Source organism: Haliotis cracherodii, unplaced genomic scaffold (assembly GCF_022045235.1).
Source record: "Haliotis cracherodii isolate W230 unplaced genomic scaffold, xgHalCrac1.p SCAF_17, whole genome shotgun sequence".
Taxonomy (NCBI): domain Eukaryota; kingdom Metazoa; phylum Mollusca; class Gastropoda; order Lepetellida; family Haliotidae; genus Haliotis; species Haliotis cracherodii.
In genome coordinates this window covers 23,711,363-23,734,392 of record NW_027266272.1, presented here as the reverse complement: position 1 = coordinate 23,734,392, position 23,030 = coordinate 23,711,363, and the positions used below count along the sequence as shown (strand labels likewise).

The 23,030-nt window shown below is 42.4% G+C and overlaps 1 protein-coding gene across 1 annotated transcript in view; it reads right to left on the bottom strand.

Moving 5' to 3' along the window:
• LOC139464976 (GATOR2 complex protein MIOS-like) overlaps nt 1-23,030 on the bottom strand; it is a 41,294-nt gene that overhangs the window by 16,323 nt on the left and 1,941 nt on the right. Inside the window, exons 4-17 of the mRNA XM_071246619.1 lie at nt 22,872-22,951; nt 22,588-22,628; nt 21,143-21,207; nt 20,367-20,526; nt 18,448-18,555; nt 16,500-16,594; nt 15,625-15,666; nt 13,764-13,819; nt 12,899-12,972; nt 10,611-10,655; nt 9,016-9,134; nt 5,370-5,513; nt 4,441-4,516; nt 1,653-1,830 (exon numbers count right to left, since the gene is read on the bottom strand). Of these exons, the coding sequence (XP_071102720.1) occupies nt 1,653-1,830; nt 4,441-4,516; nt 5,370-5,513; nt 9,016-9,134; nt 10,611-10,655; nt 12,899-12,972; nt 13,764-13,819; nt 15,625-15,666; nt 16,500-16,594; nt 18,448-18,555; nt 20,367-20,526; nt 21,143-21,207; nt 22,588-22,628; nt 22,872-22,951 (1,283 nt within the window). The remainder of the gene's footprint in view (nt 1-1,652; nt 1,831-4,440; nt 4,517-5,369; nt 5,514-9,015; nt 9,135-10,610; nt 10,656-12,898; nt 12,973-13,763; nt 13,820-15,624; nt 15,667-16,499; nt 16,595-18,447; nt 18,556-20,366; nt 20,527-21,142; nt 21,208-22,587; nt 22,629-22,871; nt 22,952-23,030) is intronic.

Sequence of the window (23,030 nt, the reverse complement as noted above, 5' to 3'; positions counted from 1 at the left end):
GCGGCTGGGGATCGAACCCCGGACCTTCTGTTCTCTGGGCAGACGCTCTACCACTAGACCACAGAGGCTGTCTAACCATAATAACACCAACAATATATTGCGCTTGTATGAACAGAGGGACATTTTCAAAGCAATGACACTTTATTAAATACAGTAAAGTAGGTTATAGCGAACTCAAAGGGACCACTAATTTTAGTTCGTTTTAGCCATAGTTTGTTTATTTCAACTGGCAGACATCCAACAAATCACATAAAATACATCACATAAGTAAATACATGTTATAAATATATTATTGATAGTTCACTAACGAGACACTGATAGAGTCGATTGTTAATTGAGGATGCAAAATGAGAACAAGGTGTCAGGACTTAATCCAATCAATTACTAGCATTCAATTGTTTATTGCCGTTTTGGGGGCCGGTCGGGTAGCCTAGTGGTTAAAGCGTTCGCTCGTCACGCCCAAGACCCTGGTTCGATTCCCGACATGGGTACAATGTGTGAAGCGCATTTCTGGTGTCCCCTGCCGTGATATTGCTGGAATATTGCTAAAAGCGGCGTAAAATCATACTCACTCACTATTTACGTTTTGAACAGCTGTGCGTGGTGACACATGCAGCACAGACATTATCAGTTCATCATAAACATCAACATTGTCATTCACAGAGAACACATGGGAACACAAAGTGAGCATCTTCCTGAGGCAAGAAAGTTAACTGACTTTAAAAGTCCAGTTTCCACCCTTGTCAAACTAGGCTGGAATTACTGGGCTCGATCGTAGCGCCACCAGTGGCTATTACCAATTGTGTCCCTTCTAAGCCTCTCCTAAGGACCAATCAGATTCCACCTCTCATATCACTTGCGTTTGCTTCACACAAAATGGTTGCGCCCGGTCAGGACGATCTGATCGTAATCAATATCTATATTGCAATAAAACGGGTCTTACATCGCGAAATGCATCAAATCACGTGAGCACCTCGATTAAAAACATGAGAAGATTTGGAAAAATATCTGCTGACAACGAGTTGGTGGTGCACATGCTTTGCAAATCCTGCAATCGACCGAAATCTGCACGACAGATAACGAACCGGATTTCAATTTCGGTGCGCGATTTTGATTGGATTATGCATAGACTCGTTAGTCCACCCAAAATGTAACTCCATAATACCAGCCTAGTTCGGCAAGGGTGGAAACGGGACTTTTATAGTCAGTTTACACTCTTGCCTCAGGAAGATGCAAAGTGAGTTAAGAATTGACCTTCACTTTGTGTGAGTTCATTGGAGTATGAACCTTTATAGAGTGAGGGCCAAACTGTTTGAACGTCGGAGCTTTCCTTGTTCTGTCAGTTCATTATAGGTGTGTTTGTTATAAACATACAGTAAAGTACGGTTATAACGAACTCAAAGGGACTACTAATTTTAGTTTGCTTAAACCGTAGTTCGTTATAAGCATATATACAGCATAACTACAGCATAACTACAGCAAACAGTTGGGAACAAAATAGTAGTTTGTTTTATCCGTCAGTTCCTTATAAGCGTGTTCGTTATAACCCTACTGAACCATCCCGCACTTGACAAACTACCAAACAAACAACCAATCCTCTGTTTACTTGGTTCTACTACACACTCCAAACAATTATTTGTCATGTTTCTCACCTCTCTCGACTCACGAACTGGTTGACGTTTCTGCCCTGGTTCACCATGCTGTCCACCCCAATCCAGGACTTGAACACGTTCTTGCTGGCCTCGCTGTCTTCAACTTGGAGGATGCCCCGGATACCCGCATTCTTCAAGATGGAGGACTGCTCACTCTCGTTCAGGTAATCTTTGATGGCTGTCACAGGTTAAGGCTTCCAAAATTGTAACACTTTCAGGGAATAAATATGCAATAGTACCCATTAGGGAATTTTGCACCAATGAAAACACGTCGTACCCTGCTCAGATGTGGCCACTGACAGAGCAAACGCGACTGCTCCTGATTAATCCCAAACTAAAATCCAATTTACTATCGTATTGGGGGAAAATTCTAAGATTTTGAGAAACCATTAAGCATAAAAAGGTAAGGAAAGAAACTTTCATTTAAAAAACCCACCAAACTTGCCTACCTGTTTTATCGATTGGTCATCTGAGTTGAGAAAATATCCGTAGATGGAATTAGAAATCTACTATTCCGGTTTCCGAGTTGGCAGACCTTCTCTGTGCATTCTAGGCCGAGAAGCGGCGTCACAGGAGGAACAAGTATTTGTCACAAAGTGACGAAATGTCCTCCCCCTGTATATACACCATAGTTCCAAATATGAAGACAATCCAGCGATTAGTTCTTGAGATATCGCGGCAACACCGTTTTCCAACTCCAAAAGCAGATTTGCCTGCTGTGACCTTGAAAATGGGGTCAAGGTCACCAAAACCGACTGGTGTCTGTGGAGTCTGTATATACACCATAGTTTCAAATATGAAGACAATCCAGTGTTTAGTTCTTGAGATATCGCGGCAACAAACAGGTGGGACGTAAGGACGGACGTACGGACGGTCGTGAATACTATATCCCCCACTTTGCGCTTTCGCGCTGCAGCGGACAATGACGGGGCACAGAAATGAAACTGGTATCAGGTCATACAGTAGGTCCATCTCAGGTGACAAGAAACACCAGCTAAGCAAAGTATTACAGCCCACGCGACAAATCCCAAACTCCAAATATAACATACCTTGACGTTGAAAATTATCACAAAACACACAAGTTTCAGAGCACTCGGTTCAACCCCCACCAGTCCATTCCGTATCGTCCGAATAGGTTTGCGATTATCCAAACACAAGCAACACATTCATAAATCTGTGATATTCCCAATTTGCTAGTGCCATGAGAGGGTTCACGCGTTGGGGTGTTTTCCATAACTGCTCCATGAACGTCATTTTCAACAGCAGTAAGTATCATTCTCCTGTTCGACTCGAAATACACCTCTTTACAAACTTATGTGACGTCATGTATAAATCCGCGTTTGAAAATTGACCTCACCTCAGTCGGTGCATCGAGGTCATGTTTATATTTTTGTTCAACTTCCTGTAACCTATTTTTAAGATCTGATTTATCCCAAATATTGTTTGTAAATTTGTTCAGAGAATGGAACTATGTTGACATATTTCTAGATTATGCTGTATATATTCAAAGAACTATTTTTCTTTGCGTAACTGAGTTTGAGTGGGGAAACGTATGTGACCGAGAGCCGGCAAATACCGATAAAGTAACATTGTTGTAATGTTCTTCGGCGAAACCGGAGGACTTCAAATTTAAGAAAACAAGGTTACAATATTATTCGGCGAGACCAGTAAACTACAAAGTCTGAAATTATAAGAATTGAACGTCAGTTTGGATGGGTTCATGGAAGTGTGAACGATTTCAAAGCGCTGGTTAAACTTTCGTGTGAACCTCCGAGCTTTCTTTCATGTAACTTCAGTAGTTTTTGAGAAGACTTGTCCCCATTGAACATAGTATGCACTAAGTTAAAAGGCATGGAAGGGCCATAACTCCGTAAAAAAAGAATTTATGACACCAATTTTCGAACTCATTTGAGGTCGTGACCAGTGAAATCAGTGTTTAAAATTTTATTTCTCTGAATAGTTTTGCAGAAAATTTGTCCCCTTTCAGAAGCGTACAGACGGACGTACTCCGTTCCAATATCCCCCGACCCACTTCGTGGTGGGGGGTAATGACCAATGAGCTACAAGGAATTCCGGATGATCCGCCCCTCGTGAATGTATGTTTTAAGTCACTCGCCAAAGGCTGGGGATTAACAGTTTTCTTTCACTAAGGACAGATAATCTGTAACTGCTCATGCCTCCTTCCTGATTCTCTAATGTTCACACACAACATGTTGGAAAAGAAACTATATTTCTATTTTAATAAGTTAATATTTTAACTTTCCTCAATTAGGTCAATTGTTGTGACTGTTTCTCACAGGGTGCTGTCTATTATTTACTAATGTTATCATATGTAGAATGATATTTTGTTTTGTTTGTTGTTTAACGCTGCACTTAGGAATATTCCAGCTGTCTGATGGTTGTCTGAAAAAGTCGACTCTGGGACAGACCAACTGTTTGATTTGTGATCAAGATTCCCCAGAAAAAACATGGAACTACAGAAGTTCCAGGCTTCTGGCCTCTAAAGTTTAGGAGAAGAGTTTTCAATTTGTTTCCTAATGGCCACATTGAATTGCCAATTTTGATGCCTTGAACTAGCCGAAACGTCCTTTTTGTAACAAACTTCCATACCAAATTTCAGCTGAATCCATCAAGCCATTTTGGAGATGAAGTAAAAATTGGAAAATGTTTATGGATGACGACAGATAATGAATGATGAAAGCAGACATGAGCTGACATGGTCCTTCAGGCCAGGTGAGCTAACAATAAAAACCGTTCCTTTCCATGTTGAATTGTGTTGCCAGGATACAGAACAACCACTTCCACAGTCCGTGTAGGTGAGACTCGTAGTCTATTGCAGGCCCAACACTGTCCAGGCTGGACATCTGAAACAGTGAAACACGAGTCAATCATCATTCAAACAGTCAACCATTCAACCATTCAAACTGTCAATCATCATTCAAACAGTCAACCGTTCAACCATTCAAACTGTCAATCATCATTCAAACATTCAAACTGTCAATCACCATTCAAACAGTCAACCTTTCAAACTGTCAATCATCAATCAAACAATCAACCATGCAACCATTCAAACAGTCAACCATTCAAACTGTCATTCATCATTCAACCAGTCAACCATTTAACCATTCAAACTGTCAATCATCATTCAAACAGTCAACCATTCAACCATTCAAACTGTCAATCATCAATCAAACAGTCAATTGTTCAAACTGTCATCATCATTCATAAATTCAGATAAGATCGACCGGGTACATTGCCAATCAAGGGACAACCAAGAAGATAACACAAAACAAAACTTCATACAAAACTTGAGCCACCAAATGCTTCAAGGCTTTCCAAGGCAATGTTCACATTTTTCAAAACTATAGTCAAACCTCTTTATCTCGAGCGCCTTTTTAAATCTCGAATGTACTGATATCTCGAACCAATTCTCCGGTCCCGACGACTTTGCTATAAATAAGTTCATGCCTCGTTATCTCGAAAGTCCAGATATCTTGAAGTTACAACACGGTCCCACTAGGTTTGAGATAACAAGCTTCAACTGTAATTGAAACACCTATGTGTGCTTCCGAACAAATCTATTAAGACATTCTTACTTTACATAACTATGGTTGCCAAATACAAGTCCTCTGTGGGGCATTTTTGATATTGTAAGATTTTTTTAAGACAGACTAAAATTCTATGTGTTTGAACTTTAAGAAAGGGTTCGACCGTTACCTCCGAGTCCAGCCCGTATCCCATCTTGACCCGGTTGTACATCCTTGTGGAGATGTCCACATGCTGTCTGGACGGGTCAGTCTGGACACAGTCGACCGTCTTCTTCCCACACGCCCACGTCAGGTGGAAGGACGGTGACCACATCTACAACACAGACTACTGTAGGCTTATCTCATTCTGTTATGATGTCAGGTGGAAGGACGGTGACCACATCTACAACACAGACTACTGTAGGCTTATCTCATTCTGTTATGATGTCAGGTGGAAGGACGGTGACCACATCTACAACACAGACTACTGTAGGCTTATCTTATTCCGTTATGATGTCAGGTGGAAGGACGGTGACCACATCTACAACACAGACTACTGTAGGCATATCTTATTCCGTTATGATGTCAGGTGGAAGGACGGTGACCACATCTACAACACAGACTACTGTAGGCTTATCTTATTCCGTTATTATGTCAGGTGGAAGGACGGTGACCACATCTACAACACAGACTACTGTAGGCTTATCTTATTCTGTTATGATGTCAGGTGGAAGGACGGTGACCACATCTACAACACAGACTACTGTAGGCTTATCTCATTCTGTTATGATGTCAGGTGGAAGGACGGTGACCACATCTACAACACAGACTACTGTAGGCTTATCTTATTCCGTTATGACGTCAGGTGGAAGGACGGTGACCACATCTACAACACAGACTACTGTAGGCTTATCTTATTCTGTTATGATGTCAGGTGGAAGGACGGTGACCACATCTACAACACAGACTACTGTAGGCATATCTTATTCTGTTATGATGTCAGGTGGAAGGACGGTGACCACATCTACAACACAGACTACTGTAGGCATATCTTATTCCCTTATGAGACCCGTGAAGATCCAGGGTAGAATAGGTCTTCGGGAACCCATACTTGCCATAAAAGGCGACAATGCTTGTGGTAAGAGGCGACTAACGGGATCGGGTGGTCAGGCTCACTGACTTGGTTGATGAATGTCATCGTATTTTAATTGAGTGGATTAATGCTCAGGATGTCAATCACTGGATTGTCTGGTCCAGATTCGATTATTTACAGACCGCCGTCATATAGCTGGAATATTGCTTAGTGCGGCATTAAACAACGAACAAACAAACAAACAAACATTCTGCTATAACAGTGGCTGTCACATCAATCATGCTGGTGTGTCTGACTAAGTAGTCGGCATAACTCGTACCTCTTCTTGTGGGCGTATGTAGGCGTGGTGGGGTAGTGGGCTAACCACATGCTCATCATGCGGAAGGCCCAGGTTCAATTCCTAAACAGGGACCATGTGTGAAGTCCAGTAAACAAGAAAAACAATCAAATGAGATGCTAACTGTCTAGTTGATGACAACTGTTTCTGGTCAGTTTGGTGCTGGGAGAGACATGACACTTGAGACGTGAGACGTGAGACGTGAGACGTGAGATGTTTATGCAAACCTGAGGGTTGGGCTTTGAACCATGACACGGCCAAATTTACTCCATCATACAAAATAGAAGATGGGCTGGTGCTTGCAGATGGGCCTGTATCCTGGTATATACATATGGGCCTATACCCGGATATATACAGAAGGGCCTATATCCGGATATATACAGAGGGGCCTATATCCGGGTATATACAGATGGGCCTATACCCGGGTATGTACAGATGGGTCTATATCCGGATATATACAGAGGGGCCTATATCCGGGTATATACAGAGGGGCCTATATCCGGATATATACAGAGGGGCCTATATCCGGATATATACAGATGGGCCTATACCTGGATATACAGTGATCCCTCGCTATTGTGCTCTTCGATAAAGCGCTACCTCGGTTACTACGCGCGGTAACGCATGGCTCCCAAAATTTATGTACACTTTTAATACTGAGAGTTTTACACAGACATAATTGTATTGTTGTTCGTTGTTCATTTGCACATAACGCTTCTCATTGCATAATCAACCGTTTATCGCTGAATGGAGTTCTAATAATCTGTTTGAAAATATCCGCGGCAAGTCCCGGAAATACGATTGTTCAACTATTTAACTTTTCACACTATACATCCTTTGATCTTAGAAGCGCATGCATGCAATAAAAGAGAACCACAAGCGAAATTTATATTCTTAATTAGTGGGCAATCCAATTTGAGGCGACACTGTCACACCCATGTAGTTGCTGTCACAACACGGTGGTCATTCATTTCGTAATCGCGCTTTCGTAACATCGCCTGGTTTTTTTCCGTAGTTATAACAAGCGATTTCATTGGATTAAAATTTGTTTCTAATGACGCTTTCTTGCCGAAATCTGCTACAAGCTTCATGATTGGTCAATTTTGAGCATGTGACCTCAGGCAGCCAATCAAATTATAGCTGTGATACCAAGTTTGTGTTTGATAAATTTCAGAAGTTGGCGAAAGATTTTTTGTTAAATCGTGTTATTCTGAACTTATCAAGCAGGAAATCACGATATATATTAAAACTATGGAACTTCGTGAATGTATCGTGCTAAGTTACGAGCTGTGACAAAGATTTTTCATGCATATATTTTTGCATTAAACGTTGTGTCCGAGCCGAGAATTCAAGGCGACAAAAGCCAAGATGTCATTTGACTTACATTACACGCGATCGCACGAAACGCTGGAAATAATAACTTAGATGTAAGTTTTATTACTTTTAGATATATTTTTGTTGATTTTATTTATCACTTTGTATAATATATTTAAAGATTTGCTTAAAACGTCTTTATTTTGCTCTTTGACATGTTCAATGCTGACCCGTTGTCGAAATGTGTGTCCGAGAATTTTATTTTCAATAACATCGCGGGAAACAGTGAATAATTTTTTAATTTATAGATAAAAAATGATAAATTGAAATGGAATACGTATTTCAGACATTGTGAAATGTGACAGATTTAATAAATGAATGATATTACAGGTAGATCTAGGTCCATAAAAATATATACTATTTTGACGTGACGTGAGATAAACACATATTGATGATTTGAGATTTGCCGAGCACGCTCCCCCGCCTAGGCCTCGGTTAAACGGCTCATCGTCTATAACGCCCACCAATTATTTGGACCCCATTGGTAGCGTTGTAGCGAGGGACCACTGTATACAGAAGGGCCTATATCCGGATATATACAGATGGGCCTATATCCGGATATATACAGATGGGCCTATACCCGGGTATGTACAGATGGGCCTATACCCGGGTATGTACAGATGGGCCTATACCAGGATACAGATGGGCCTATACCAGGATACAGATGGGCCAGGATACATATTGGATGATAAACCAAGGTATATAAAACAAGCTGGGTCTATACCTGGATATATAAAAATGGGCCTAAACCCAGTTGTATACAGATGGGCTTATACACGGGTATATATAGAACAACAGAAGCCCACTGCTATCAATATGAAGAGTTGTTCCCCTTGGCTGTAAGGGTCAGCTGACGTGGGGGTTCGAATCCCAGACGAAGACAGATAATGACTTTCAGTCTGTCTACTCCACTAATCTGTGGGCTTCACTACAGAGTTAGATGTGTACAACCGCACACATCGCGGTATGTCTGCAATACTTTCACAAAAGCCGTGTACCCAAGATCACGCACTCACTCAATAACTCACTCACCATAGGAATTCTCTCCAAGATGACAGTGTCCCGCACCTCTCCAGATGAAGTCACAGACAGGAGGCGGTTCTCATGGGTCGGATGCCAGGTGAAGGAAGATATCACAGAATCTTTACAAGCTGTAGAAAACAAACATGCCGTCACATGACACATGACAGACAAAGTTCCGCATATATATATACAACTTTTGTGAGTGAGTCAGAATGGTTTTACGCCGCTTTTAGCACTATCACGGCGGGGGACACCAGAAATGGGCTTCACACATGTTGTACCCCTGTCAGGAATCGAACCGGGTCTTCGGCGTGACGAGGGAACACTTTAACCACTAGGCTACCCAAACGCCCCTTATAAACAACTGTAACACTGGGCAGATTGTCTTTGGTGAGTCCTAGTATCTGATTTGTTTGTTTGTTTGTTTGTTTGTTTGTTGATTAACGCCACACTCAGCAATATTCCAACAATGTGACGGTGGCCTGTAAATAATCAAGTTTGGACCAGTCAATCCAGTGGTCGATATTGTGAACGACAATCCATGCCATCAGAGTACGATGACATGCATCAACCATGTCACTGAGCCTGACCACCCAATCTATTTGGTCACCTCTACCGCCTAGCATTGGTTGCTGGGGACCTATTCACAAGGGCCCAGTATCTAAACAATGTTTTGAAAATGACGTAGATTTATGGGTAGATATGAAGAATGATGGTAATAACAATAGGAGCCAGAGACTTTAGGTAAAAGAAGAAACAAAGTATCTTTGCAACATCGTTTACAGTGAGTGAGTGAGTGAGTTGGGTTTAACACCGCTTTTAACAGTATTCCAGTTATATTGCGGCGTGTCAGCTTAATGTGGGAGGAAAGCCCGAAATGATGCAGGTCTCAGACGTTTACCACTTAGGTGAAACCCTCGAGCATGGGTATGGTGCTGACAAACCTAGAAACATAATCGGGGCGCCCCGGGATTCGAATCCACAATCATAGGTTTCTGGCGTGTCCAAGGGACGCAACTCTGCACAGTGAATCGTGGCGCCTTAGACGATTGGGCCACCCGTGCCCCCCATTTAGGAGTGATTCACATGAGGAAGAGAATATGTCAACTTCTTTATTATGATGAAGGAGTAAGCATATACTTCGAAACGTTGCGTTCCTCAAGTTGACATCCATATATTCTCTTCCTCCTTGAAACTATTTTACTCTATCAAAAGAAACTTTGCCTGCTGAAGCTCCTACTGACAGCCTCTCCTAATAATGCTCGAACCATTTTTTTTAAAGGTGATATGTGAAAACCTACCTTTTGTCATTGCAAATTTAGACAGTGAGAACACAGTTTTTACATTTATACTGCCATAAACGCAAAAAAAAAATGAAGATGGTTCTTAAATATGAGTGAGTGAGTGAGTGAGTGAGTGAGTATGGTTTTATGCGGCTTTTAGCAATATTCCAGCAATATCACGGCGGGGGACACCAGAAACGGGCTTCACACATTGTACCCATGTTGGGAATCGAACCTCGGGTCTTCGGCGTGACGAGCCAACGCTTTAACCACTAGGCTACCTGACCGCCCTCTTAAATATGAGAACAGGCAGCTACTTACGTTGGATGTTTCTCTCCACCAGAGCTGGCTCCATAACATCAGCTCCTGAAACAAGAAGTATCAGATGATGTCCAACAGTCAGTCCTCAAGGTCCCTAGCACCGCATCATGTAGACTAACATTTAGTCTCTGAAATCTTATATTACACAATATCCTTCTTGACTCTAAAAATGAAAAAAATTCCCTATGCTGTGGAATAGAGCCAGCTTGAGCTGGCTAGACTTGCTTTTGTATGCATTTCTAGATTATTATTTTTTCTTCATAAAATAAATATATTCCACGGTCATGGTGCAGGACTCTGCATCATGAGCCAACCAAACTCACGATGTTCATGCTACCCACAAGGTCCAGACTTGATTATTTACAGGAAAACATGACGGGGAAAAAACAGGTGGGGGCGCTTGTTAAAACTATAAACAACAACAAAAATCTGGGAAGGGGTAAATGTTGATGAAGCTAGAACCTTTTTCATAATAGTTCCTAGGTAATTATACGCCCCTTTTGAGCTTTTTGGTTTTGAAACATACACAAGAAAATATGGGGTGATCAGTGAGTATTGTCTTCCACCACTTTTAGCAATATTCCAGCAATATCACGGCGGAGGACACCAGAAATGGGCTTCACACATTGTACCCATGTCGGGAATCGAACCCAGGTCTTTGGCGTGACAAGCGAACACTTTAACCACTTGGCTACCCCATTGCCCTCAGAAAATATGAACTGTCAGATACATTTTAAGGGGCGCTAAAAAAGATTATTTTTTACAAATTGGTCTAGATATTGTTAGGGGGAAACTAATAGGAGCAGGGCGATTAAACTGGCGAATACGACTGTGACAATATTCATTGGTGAGATAAGTTGAATGGCAACTTGTGTCCTTCTCACAGCCACTTCTGGGGCCATACAACCTGGCACTGTATTTGTGTTTAGGGGAAGCCCTCAACTTCTGCTGGACATGGCTTGTAGAGGAATATCCAGTGGGGTAATATTCCCCGTAATTCCTCACTTCAACACTTTAAAATACCATGATATATTTACTGTCATCATACAGTTATTCACCAGGGCACCTGAAGATGTGTTAGCGCTACTATTGTCGCAACTCCTATACCATATTATAGCTAAAATGGATAGAATTACCATTAAACTGCCCGCATGTTATCAGAAATGAGCGGGCCACTGTAACTTGATAATGCCCTCATACTGCTTGACGACGGGCCAATATCACGCCCGTTCTTAGGTGACGTCATAGGATAGGATAGGTGACGTCACGTTCAATAGCGACATCATCTGATTTTTTCTGTATTTGTAAAAGTGGGTCAGTGACATTCGTGTTGATTGCAGTAAATGTTTCAAACCCGATATTGTTGTTTCTTTTTATTGGATAAAAATTCCATCCATTTTAGCTATAATAACGGTTACGCTATATTTCAGGGCATTATCATTTGCACAAGGCTGAGGTCTTCCATTAACTGCCCGACGAAGGAGGGCAGTTGAAAAGACCGAGGTCTATGTTATAAGGGTAACGCTATTTTCAGGGCATTATCATTTGCAGAAGCCCGAGGTCTTCCATTAACTGCCTGACTATGTTATAAGGGTAACGCTATTTTTCAGGGCATTATCATTTGCAGAAGCCCGAGGTCTTCCATTAACTGCCTGACTATGTTATAAGGGTAACGCTATTTTTCAGGGCATTATCATTTGCAGAAGCCCGAGGTCTTCCATTAACTGCCCGACTATGTTATAAGGGTAACGCTATTTTTCAGGGCATTATCATTTGCAGAAGCCCTCAGGCAAATGATAATGCCCTGAAAAATAGCGTTACCCTTATAACATAGACCTGGGAGAGTCATGTTGCTAGGATCCCTCTAAGGAACAGTCCCCTGTGTATATCCAGGTTGTCACCAGCTGGAGTTGGCGGATGATCCCCATTAGGAGTGTTGGGTGAGGTGGGGTGAAATGGGGTTTAACTTCGTGTTGAGGATTATTGCACTTATATAGCATGGTGGTTTGATCCGAAGCCGTGTCATACAAAATATGCTAAAAGATGGTACTTGTTGTGCTCAACATTAAGGGGCTAAAACATGGACTGGTCGGCTTGGAGTTAATATGCTGTGTCTGAGCGGGGTATTCATGTTAAACTGTGGTGTGGTATCTCAGTGTGCTAGCACTATAAAACCGTCAGTCCTGACTAGTACAAGCAGCAACACACACACATCCACTTCGCTATGTAAGTGCAATAATGTTGTACGCGATGTTCAATCTCATTTCTCCTCATCTTCTACTACTTACCAAACACGGAGTGTCTGATGTCGTACAGCTGGACCACATTGTTGTCCTTACACAGCACTGACAACATCCCCGACCTGCAACAGCATCAACACCTTTACCTTCAACCACCTCTCCCTCAACCATCCCTCACACGACCACCTCTACCACCTCTCCCTCGACCACCTCTCCCTCGACAAACTTTCCCACGACCACCTCTCCCTTGACCACCTCTCACATGACCACCTCTCCCTCTACAACCTCTCCCTCTACCACCCCTCCCTCGACAAACTTTCCCATGACCACCTCTCCCTTGACAAACTTTCCCACTACCACCTCTCCCACAACCACCCCTCACACGACCACCTCTCCCTCGACAACCTCTCCCTCGACCACTTCTCCCTCGACCATCTCTCCCTCTACCACCACTCCCTCGACAATCTCTCCCTCGACAAACTTTCCCACGACCACCTCTCCCTTGACCACCTCTCACATGACCACCTCTCCCACGACCACCTCTTGCACAACCACCTCTCACACGACCACCTCTCCCTCGACAACCTCTCCCTGGACCACTTCTCCCTCGACCATCTCTCCCTCTACCACCACTCCCTCGACAATCTCTCCCTCGACAAACTTTTCCACGACCGCCTCTCCCTCGACAAACTTTCAATTCTCATACACAGTTGGACATCTTGTCACATCAAATAATTCTATACAGATTCCTCAAGTATTAAGAAGCCCTCAAGTCTCTTATTTCTCTCAAATAGTATAACAGTCCAGAAGAACCCATACACGTTTATCTTCTTCAGATTCTTAATTCCAGGAAATAGCATTATTGATACTTAACTGACGAGGATCTCTTCATGGGAGACTCTGATCTACTGACCTGGTAGGACACCAGCTGATTTTGACGACCGACTTGTTCTCTGGGAGAGTCAGAACCTTCAGCTGTTAAGGAACTCTAATGCAGTATCTGTGGTGTACAACTTGCTGCTCACAAGTTACCAACAACATGCAGAATACAACAACTGACACAAGTTTCTTTTTTTAGTGGTTGTCTCCATCAAACCTACCACACTTATCTCCCTTTAAACACAAAAATCCAAAATATTCCCAACACCTATTTCCAGCCAATAGTGAGTGAAGGATTAGGCTGCTTTTAGATAAATTCCAGGAACAAATTGTCATTGTACTGTGACAGTGGTTTTAACGTTCATTTCTGGTCAATACTTCACGGGTTTGTATTAGGGCTAGTATGGTAACTTGACACTCGGGTCAGTGGGTACTGAGTAGGAACCAATTACCCATGACTACCTTGACCTGTGTTTAATCACATGATATATTGTTTAATGACAAAAATTCACTATAGCCACATGGTTGCATTACAAGTCACTAATGTTCGCATTTCTTTCTGACTGATGTGTTTGAATAAAGATAAAGCTTCAGTCAACTTCAGTGTAGGCATGACCAAATCGTTTTATATGTGTATCTAAATACTTTGACCAGGGCTCCAGTCAAACAATTCCCATTCTGACACTTTGTACCCAACTCTTCGGGCCAACAGTGGGGGCACATGTGGCCCAGTCGTCTGAGGTCCCGCGATTCACTGTACAGAGTTGCGTCCCTTGGGCATGCCAGAAATCTATGATTGTGGGTTCGAATCCCAGTTCGCCCCGATTATGTTTCTAGGTTTGTCAGCACCATACCCGTGCTCGTGGGTTTCACCCAAGTGGTAAACATCTGAGACCTGCATCATTTCGGGCTTTCCTCCCACATTAAGCTGACACGCCGCAATATAACTGGAATACTGTTAAAAGCGGCGTTAAACCCAACTCACTCACTCACTCACTGTAAACGATGTTGCAAAGATACTTTGTTTCTTCTTTTACCTACAGTCTCTGGCTCCTATTGTTATTCAATCATTCTTCATATCTACCCATAAATCTACCTCATTTTCAAAACATTGTTTAGATACTGGGCCCTTGTGAATAGGTCCCCAGCAACCAATGCTAGGCGGTAGAGGTGACCAAATAGATCGGGTGGTCAGGCTCAGTGACATGGTTGATGCATGTCATCGTACTCTGATGGCATGGATTGTCGTTCACAATATCGACCACTGGATTGACTGGTCCAAACTTGATTATTTACAGGCCACCGTCACATTGTTGGAATATTGCTGAGTGTGGCATTAATCAACAAACAAACAAACAAACAAACAAACAAATCAGATACTAGGACTCACCAAAGACAATCTGCCCAGTGTTACAGTTGTTTATAAGGGGGTATCCAGGTAGGGTCTGGCATTAGACAGTTGGGTAGGGAACCCCCAATAATTACTTTTAAGGGTCCTTGCAGGCAATATGAGGGTCCTGTAAAGTAATGAACTGGTGTAGTGTACTGTACGTTTAGATAATTACTTTAGAGCTGGGAATGAATCAATGATCAAGAGACAGTGGTCATGATTGATGGACGAAATATAAGACACCCATAACTGCTATTGTGCCGCTGTAGGTACAATGTATATTATTGTGCATCCCTTGGCATATTTGTGTGTGTGTGTGTCCATTCTCTACATTTGAGCGTACTGGACGCACATTTGTGCATTGCCTAAAACCCTGTCCACTCCCAAATGGCTGCTATGCCGTAAAAGATTAACTACAGTCATATGAAAAAATTGGGTGTTCCTTAACCTCTTTCAAGTAGTATATCTATATGCCAGACTAGAGTGGAAGGCCATGAAAGGATACAGGTTTCTCAAAGCTTCGAAGATCCCATACAGAAACCTGATTCTGAAAACAAGAAGACAAAGTAATTCTGTACTAAATATATAACAAGGAGAATATGAACCTAGTGCGTGTCATAGAAATATCAAATATCAGAATAAAAAAATACAATTTGAGCCAGCCATAGGCATGATACATACTCTCTAGCCTTGACATGGAAACAAGCAAGGCAAAACATGACCTGATCTATAAATATATTTTTACAATAATCAAAGTTAAAGACATGTTTTTATTTACTGAAGTACCCGAAATTAAGAAACCATGTATAACTTTAGAAGCTGTAGATGAATTGTTGATTTCAGTTACTTTATCTTTTAATGCTGTGTTTTGTACTGGTGCAAGTATCTTTATCAAGCAAGTGAAACGTTTCGTTGAAAGAATATTTCTTTACCAAACTTGGCATATAGATAAGTCGAGTTGTGAACTGGTGCCTTTTGATGGTTTGGGATTTTTTAAATAAATATTTTTTGAGTTTCCATGCCAACAAGTTTCAAATATTTATTCACAACAGGTATTTACCGTTGTCGAGGATATTAATGACTTTGTCCTCTTATTTGTAGAAGTTCATAACAATGAACACAGGGTTGACTTACAAATTCAAAATCTTTATATTGTAATGTTTTTAAGATCTGCTCCGAAAACGAGCACAACCACCATTTCCAGCCCATGTCACAGTTGTTGCCAAGGTAACTTGAAAATTTATTTTTTTAAATCGCTACATCGTCATCTTGGCTCTGTTACCATGGTAACATGATGAACCTGACCTAGAATGTAGTATCACCAAAATCTAAACAACATCAACTAACCTTGCAAGTAATCAAACACTGTGTTCAACTTACTTCCCCAAACGATGCCAACTGTTTATCGGACAGCGGGTCCACGCACAGCCCGAGGACACCCTTGTGTTGATTCTGAAGGTGAGGTCTCGTTAAATCTGAGGATTAACATGTGGATGTTTAGCCAGCGTTTCTTATGACTATTTTAGATGATTTTTAACCAGGACTGCAGTAAAACAATTCCCCATCAGACATTTTGTTCCCAACTCTTGAGACCTACAGTGGGTACCCGGGTAGGGTCGGGTAATAGGGGGCTGGGTACCCGGGTAGGGTCGGGTAATAGGGGGCTGAGTACCCGGGTAGGGTCGGGTAATAGGGGACTGGGTACCTGGGTAGGGTTGGGTAGTAGGGGGCTGGGTCGGGTAGTAGAGGGCTGAGTACCCGGGTAGGGTCGGGTAGTAGGGGGCTGGGTACCCGGGTAGGGTCTGGTAATAGGAGACTGGGTACCCGGGTAGGGTCGGGTAATAGGGGGCTGGGTACCCGGGTGGGGTCGGCTAGTAGGGGGCTGAGTACCCGGGTAGGGTTGGGTAGTAGGGGGCTGAGTACCCGGGTAGGATCGGGTAATAGGGGGCTGGGTACCCGGGTAGGGTCTGGTAATAGGGGACTGGGTACCTGGGTAGGATCGGGTAATAGGGGGCTGGATACCCGGGTAGGGACTGGTAATAGGGGACTGGGTACCCGGGTAGGGTCCGGTAATAGGGGGCTGAGTACCCGGGTAGGATCGGGTAATAGGGGGCTGAGTACGGTAGGATCGGGTAATAGGGGGCTGGGTACCCGGGTAGGGTCTGGTAATAGGGGACTGGTTACCTGGGTAGGGTCGGACAGTAGGGGGCTGAGTACCTGGGTAAGGTCGGGTAGTAGGGGCTGAGTACCCGGGTAGGGTCGGGTAGTAGGGGGCTGAGTACCTGGGTAAGGTTGGGTAATAGGGGCTGAGTACCTGGGTAGGGTCGGGTAGTAGGGGCTGAGTACCCGGGTAGGGTTGGGTAATAGGGGGCTGGGTACCTGGGTAGGGTTGGGTAATAGGGGCTGAGTACCTGGGTAGGGTCGGGTAGTAGGGGCTGAGTACCCGGGTAGGGTTGGGTAATAGGGGGCTGGGTACCTGGGTAGGGTCGGGTAGTAGGGGGCTGAGTACCTGGGTAAGGTCGGGTAGTAGGGGCTGAGTACCCGGGTAGGGTTGGGTAATAGGGGGCTGGGTACCTGGGTAGGGTTGGGTAGTAGGGGGCTGAGTACCTGGGTAAGGTCGGGTAGTAGGGGCTGAGTACCCGGGTAGGGTTGGGTAATAGGGGCTGAGTACCTGGGTAGGGTCGGGTAGTAGGGGCTGAGTACCCGGGTAGGGTTGGGTAATAGGGGGCTGGGTACCTGGGTAGGGTCGGGTAGTAGGGGGCTGAGTACCTGGGTAAGGTCGGGTAGTAGGGGCTGAGTACCCGGGTAGGGTTGGGTAATAGGGGGCTGGGTACCTGGGTAGGGTCGGGTAATAGGGGGCTGGGTACGACATTCATGTGATAGGATGCTATTTACTGAGAAATCCTAATGTGGAATAAAAACTACTTCACAAAACAAAACGATACTGATATGAATGGCCAGAAATAATAGTATCATATACTTGGCTAAAAGACAAGATTATCTTAAAAACAAGCTATCATCTGACTCTAAGTATTTACAATTTATGTGTGACACCACACCCCACGTCATAGTGCAAGTATTCTTGATAGAAAACGTTTGATGTCCGAAAACCTATGCCGCTGAAAGCTCTGATCAAAAACAGGACAATCCGCGAAGTTTGTCCGGTTTCCGATCATATTTTTTGGGAGTGTTTTTTTTCCCAAGTCTTTGATTATATTTCTACGCGGAAGATGATTTTTCACAAGAACTACTTTTTTTAAAACACGATTTTCCGCGTTTCCGCGAAGATTTCACATCCCTGTATACAACTACAAAAGAGCGTACCCACCTCTCAGATCATAGACTCGCATGTGTCTATTGTTGACCCCGGTCACGAAGGTCTTTGATTCACTGACAAACCAACAAAATGATGTGCTTGTATCTCCACTCCCTGATCCTGAAGAAAACACAAGACGAGTATGTTCAGTGAAATCTTTGACAGCCATTTAGAAGTTGCAAGAGCATGAATATATGACACATTTTATGGATAGTAACTTCTTTTATTTTTTGTCACGATGTTTCAGGGCTACTTCTTGCCCCTTCATTTTTTAACTGATGAATGGGGCAGGAAGTAGCTCTGAAACGTCGTGTCAAAAAACGTAAGAAGCTATTATCCATAAAATGTGTCATGTATTCATGTCTATTCAGGGTATCAAATATAGAAGTACTGAAATTTGTTGTCACAAGCAGCTTAGGTGCTTGGAGAATTGACAAACTAGGGCATATTTAACCTGTGTAGGGTTAAATATGCTTAGAACCTGTGTACGCACAGAACGCTTAGTCTAACGTTTCAAATTATTAAAAGTATCAGTTACATTTGTATTTATAATATGTTAAAATATCAACACCACAAGTTGTCCTTGGTTTCATGAGTAAATCACTTGGACCGATAATTTAAGCATTTGGAAATACTGAGGTTCAGGTTCAGGCAGCTGCCTAAACTTTTGCAGCTTTAATATTAAATCTACATCCTAGCTTTTGATCACATGATCAGGAGTATATGTTGAAAGGCAGATGGTCTCCATGTTTGCAAGAGGGGTTCACAGATGTGAGTTTTGTTTCCTTACCTTTATAATGTCTTTTTGTACAAATGAGTTAAACAGAACACATTTGACTTAAGTAATTATTATTATGCAACTTGGAATTTGAATTTTTGTATACTTTTAATGGTTCACGTTTGTGTTGAAAACTTAGCAAGTGTTTTGTTTCTCTTTTCTGAACCTCATCATCATTCAACCCTACAACGTATGTATTTTGATAACGCTAAAGCTGCAATGCTACAATGTTACAAAGGCATTTGTTTTTTGTGAAAACGAAAAACATGACTCAACTTTTGGTGAGAGTATCATTCTGTGTTTCTTGCCGCAACAACCTGTTCATATTCTTTACATGTCTTAGCACGACCTACCATACATACAAACATGCAACAGGACTACCCTGGATCCAAGTTCTACACCAGTGTTATCACGACACTACCATGGATCCAAGTTCTACTCCAGTGTTATCAAGACACTACCATGGATCCAAGCTCTACCCCAGTGTTATCAAGACACTACCATGGATCCAAGTTCTACTTCAGTGTTATCAAGACACTACCATGGATCCAAGTTCTACCCCAGTGTTATCAAGACACTACCATGGATCTATGTTCTACCCCAGTGTTATCCAGACACTACCATGGATCCAAGTTCTACTTCAGTGTTATCAAGACACTACCATGGATCCAAGTTCTTCCCCAGTGTTATCAAGACACTACCATGGATCCAAGTTCTACCCCAGTGTTATCAAGACACTACCATAAATCCAAGTTCTACTCCAGTGTTATCAAGACACTACCATGGATCCAAGTTCTACCCCAGTGTTATCAAGACACTACCATGGATCCAAGTTCTTCCCCAGTGTTATCAAGACACTACCATGGATCCAAGTTCTACCCCAGTGTTATCAAGACACTACGATGGATCCAAGTTCTACACCTTTGTTATCAATACACTACGATGGATCCAAGTTCTTCCCCACAGTTATCAAGACACTACCATGGATCCAAGTTCTACTCCAGTGTTATCCAGACACTACCATGGATCCAAGTTCTACCCCAGTGTTATCAAGACACTACCATGGATCCAAGTTCTACCCCAGTGTTATCAAGACACAGAGCTGTGTATGACCTGTCCTAGCCCCAGTACAGCCCTCAAAACTGATACCTACCTATTTCAAAAAGTGGTTTTGATACGACTCCCCACTCGCTGTTGGTGCTGATACGAGACCTCTCCGTAGAAGTTGACATGTCTGTACCAGCTGATGCAAAGACATCCCAAATGACAATACATGGGTCATTGCGGTAACGCTCACTGAACCCTTCAGCCAGCTGGAAATATGTTGAAGTGAGTGAGTCAATTGGGTTTAATGCTGCTTTGAACAGTATTACAGATATATCACAGTGTGTCAGCTTGATGTGGGGGAAAAACGCAAGGTGATGCAGGGCTAAGACGTTAACCACTTTGGTGAAACCCACGAGCACAGGTATGGTGAAAATATGTTGAGGTTTTGATAAACATGAATGTACCTCGGAACTACAACCAATATGATACGAGATTGTGTAAGATCATTAATTCAGTTACACGAGCAAATAAACAATACAGAGCTTGAGAATTTTCCCTGGATATTTACAGTGAAATTCTCATTCATGACAAGAAACAAAATAATTATATTTCTTAATTTATGATAATTCCTTTTTATTATTTATAATACATAACAGTTTCCCAAACAGATCCTTAATCTCCATTTGTCTCTGATTAACAATTAAGGATGACTGACTGTAAGTTTGTTTGTTTGTTGTTTAACGCCGCACTCAGCAATATTCCAGCTATACTCCAGTTAGTCGCCTCTTACGACAAGCATAGTCGCCTTATACGGCAAGCATGAAGATCTATTCTAACCAGATTTTCATGGATCACAGACTGTAAGTAACCAAGGCAACCTACAAGATGTGTTTCCTCAGGGTTCCATGCCAAGTAGCTGCACTGCCGACTGTGTTTGGCGTTGTGTACTGCAACAAGAACAGCAACAGCTGTAAAACACTCAGTCCACTCTTATTGATGAGTTTTGAGGGATTTCATAACAAAAGGCACAAAGGTGAGATTCTATTCTTCATCTAAAATCATTCTGTCTGTTTTCAGTCTGTAAACAGTAACAAGTGCCCTGAGTGTGAAAAGTACAGCTAACCAACTTCAGTGGCAGAGAGATAAGTGATGTAATTTGACTGTGATGTCATGTAACCGATGGAGAGGAAAGGTGAGGTGAAATGGGGTTTAACGCCACGTCCAAGATTATTGCACTTATATAGCGACGTGCATGCACGTGTTTGTGTGGCTTCTTGTACTAGTCCGGACTGATGCCGATTTATAGTGCTAGCACACTGAGATACCATGCCGCAGTTTAACATGAATACCCCACTCAGACACAGTATACTGACTCCGAACCGACCAGTCCTTGTTTTAGCCCCTTAATGCCGAGCGCCAGACAGGGTAACAACAAGTACCATCTTTTAACGTCTTTTGGTATGACGCGTCTGGGGATCGAACTCCAACCTTCCGCTCTCCGGGCGGACGCTCTACCATTAGACCACGGGGGCGGTCCGATGGAAAGGAAAATCATGAAAGAAGATAGGAACATGGCTGCAGATGAAACATATGTTTAACTGTACAAAGAACATGGATATAACAAACTACAAGGGACCGGAGAAAGCAGTTTGTTATATACATTGTTCAATATATACATTTTCGCTCGGATAAAACAAAACACAATACACATAATTGCAGCATTGACTCGTATTAGCAATAATCATTTCATAGCATTCACCATGTTTTACAGACAAGATTAGTCCAATTACATGTACAGGTAAGATTAACATAAAGCAAGTTTAACAAGGTGGAGTCGTCACCGCTGATTGTGTTGATTCGCCGCTGATTGCATGTAGCCAATTGTCAGAGACACTTGACACTGAGTGAGATTTCTCAGTTCGCTATACACGTTACTAATTAGTGGTAGATGGGCTTGTCTGGGATCAGATATCAGTTTGCTATGTACGTTAGTTTGTTGTAGAGGGTTTGTTATGTAGGTAATATTTTAATGATAATATATAGGAGATAAATCAGGAATTTTGTGACAGTTCGCTGTATCCACTTGATCGATCTACCGTTATATCCGTGTTCGACTGTATATTTAAAATTGATTACAAATTACATGTGCATCATGGAAACCATTAATTGGCGAGAACTAGTTGCCTACATGATGTATTTGTGAAATTAATTGCAAGTTCACCACTCACAGATGTTAGTTGTGGACAATGTGTTACCATGGTTACCGGAGGCGAAAATTTTAATGATTTCATGAACAACAATATCGATGAATGATAGTTGATACTTACAAAATTCCTTCCCAATAAGTTCATCTTCATTGTTTCCAAAGCTGAAAATACAGAGTGCTTCAAAAGTCAACATTTACTTGATTTACTAAACAATATATACCAAACACATCACAAAACATAAACAAACAAACAATTTACTTTCTCATTAGTGGAATCTTTCTTGATTTGTAATACAGAACCATAAATGTTATTTTCACCTTAAATAAACTTTAAAACAATTTTTTTTTGAAGATTGTGATTTTAGCAACCATCAATGTTGGGAGGTGTTGTCCCGATGGACCCACCTTGTTAGGACGACTTTGCCGTTTGTGTGGCCCACCGCCAGCAGGTTCCGTGGTTCCGGTCGTGGGTACCATGCTACACACTGAACAAAAAACAGGAACATTTTGTATCAACACAACAACTGAAAGTCTATTGAATACAGATTATAATGTGCATTTAAT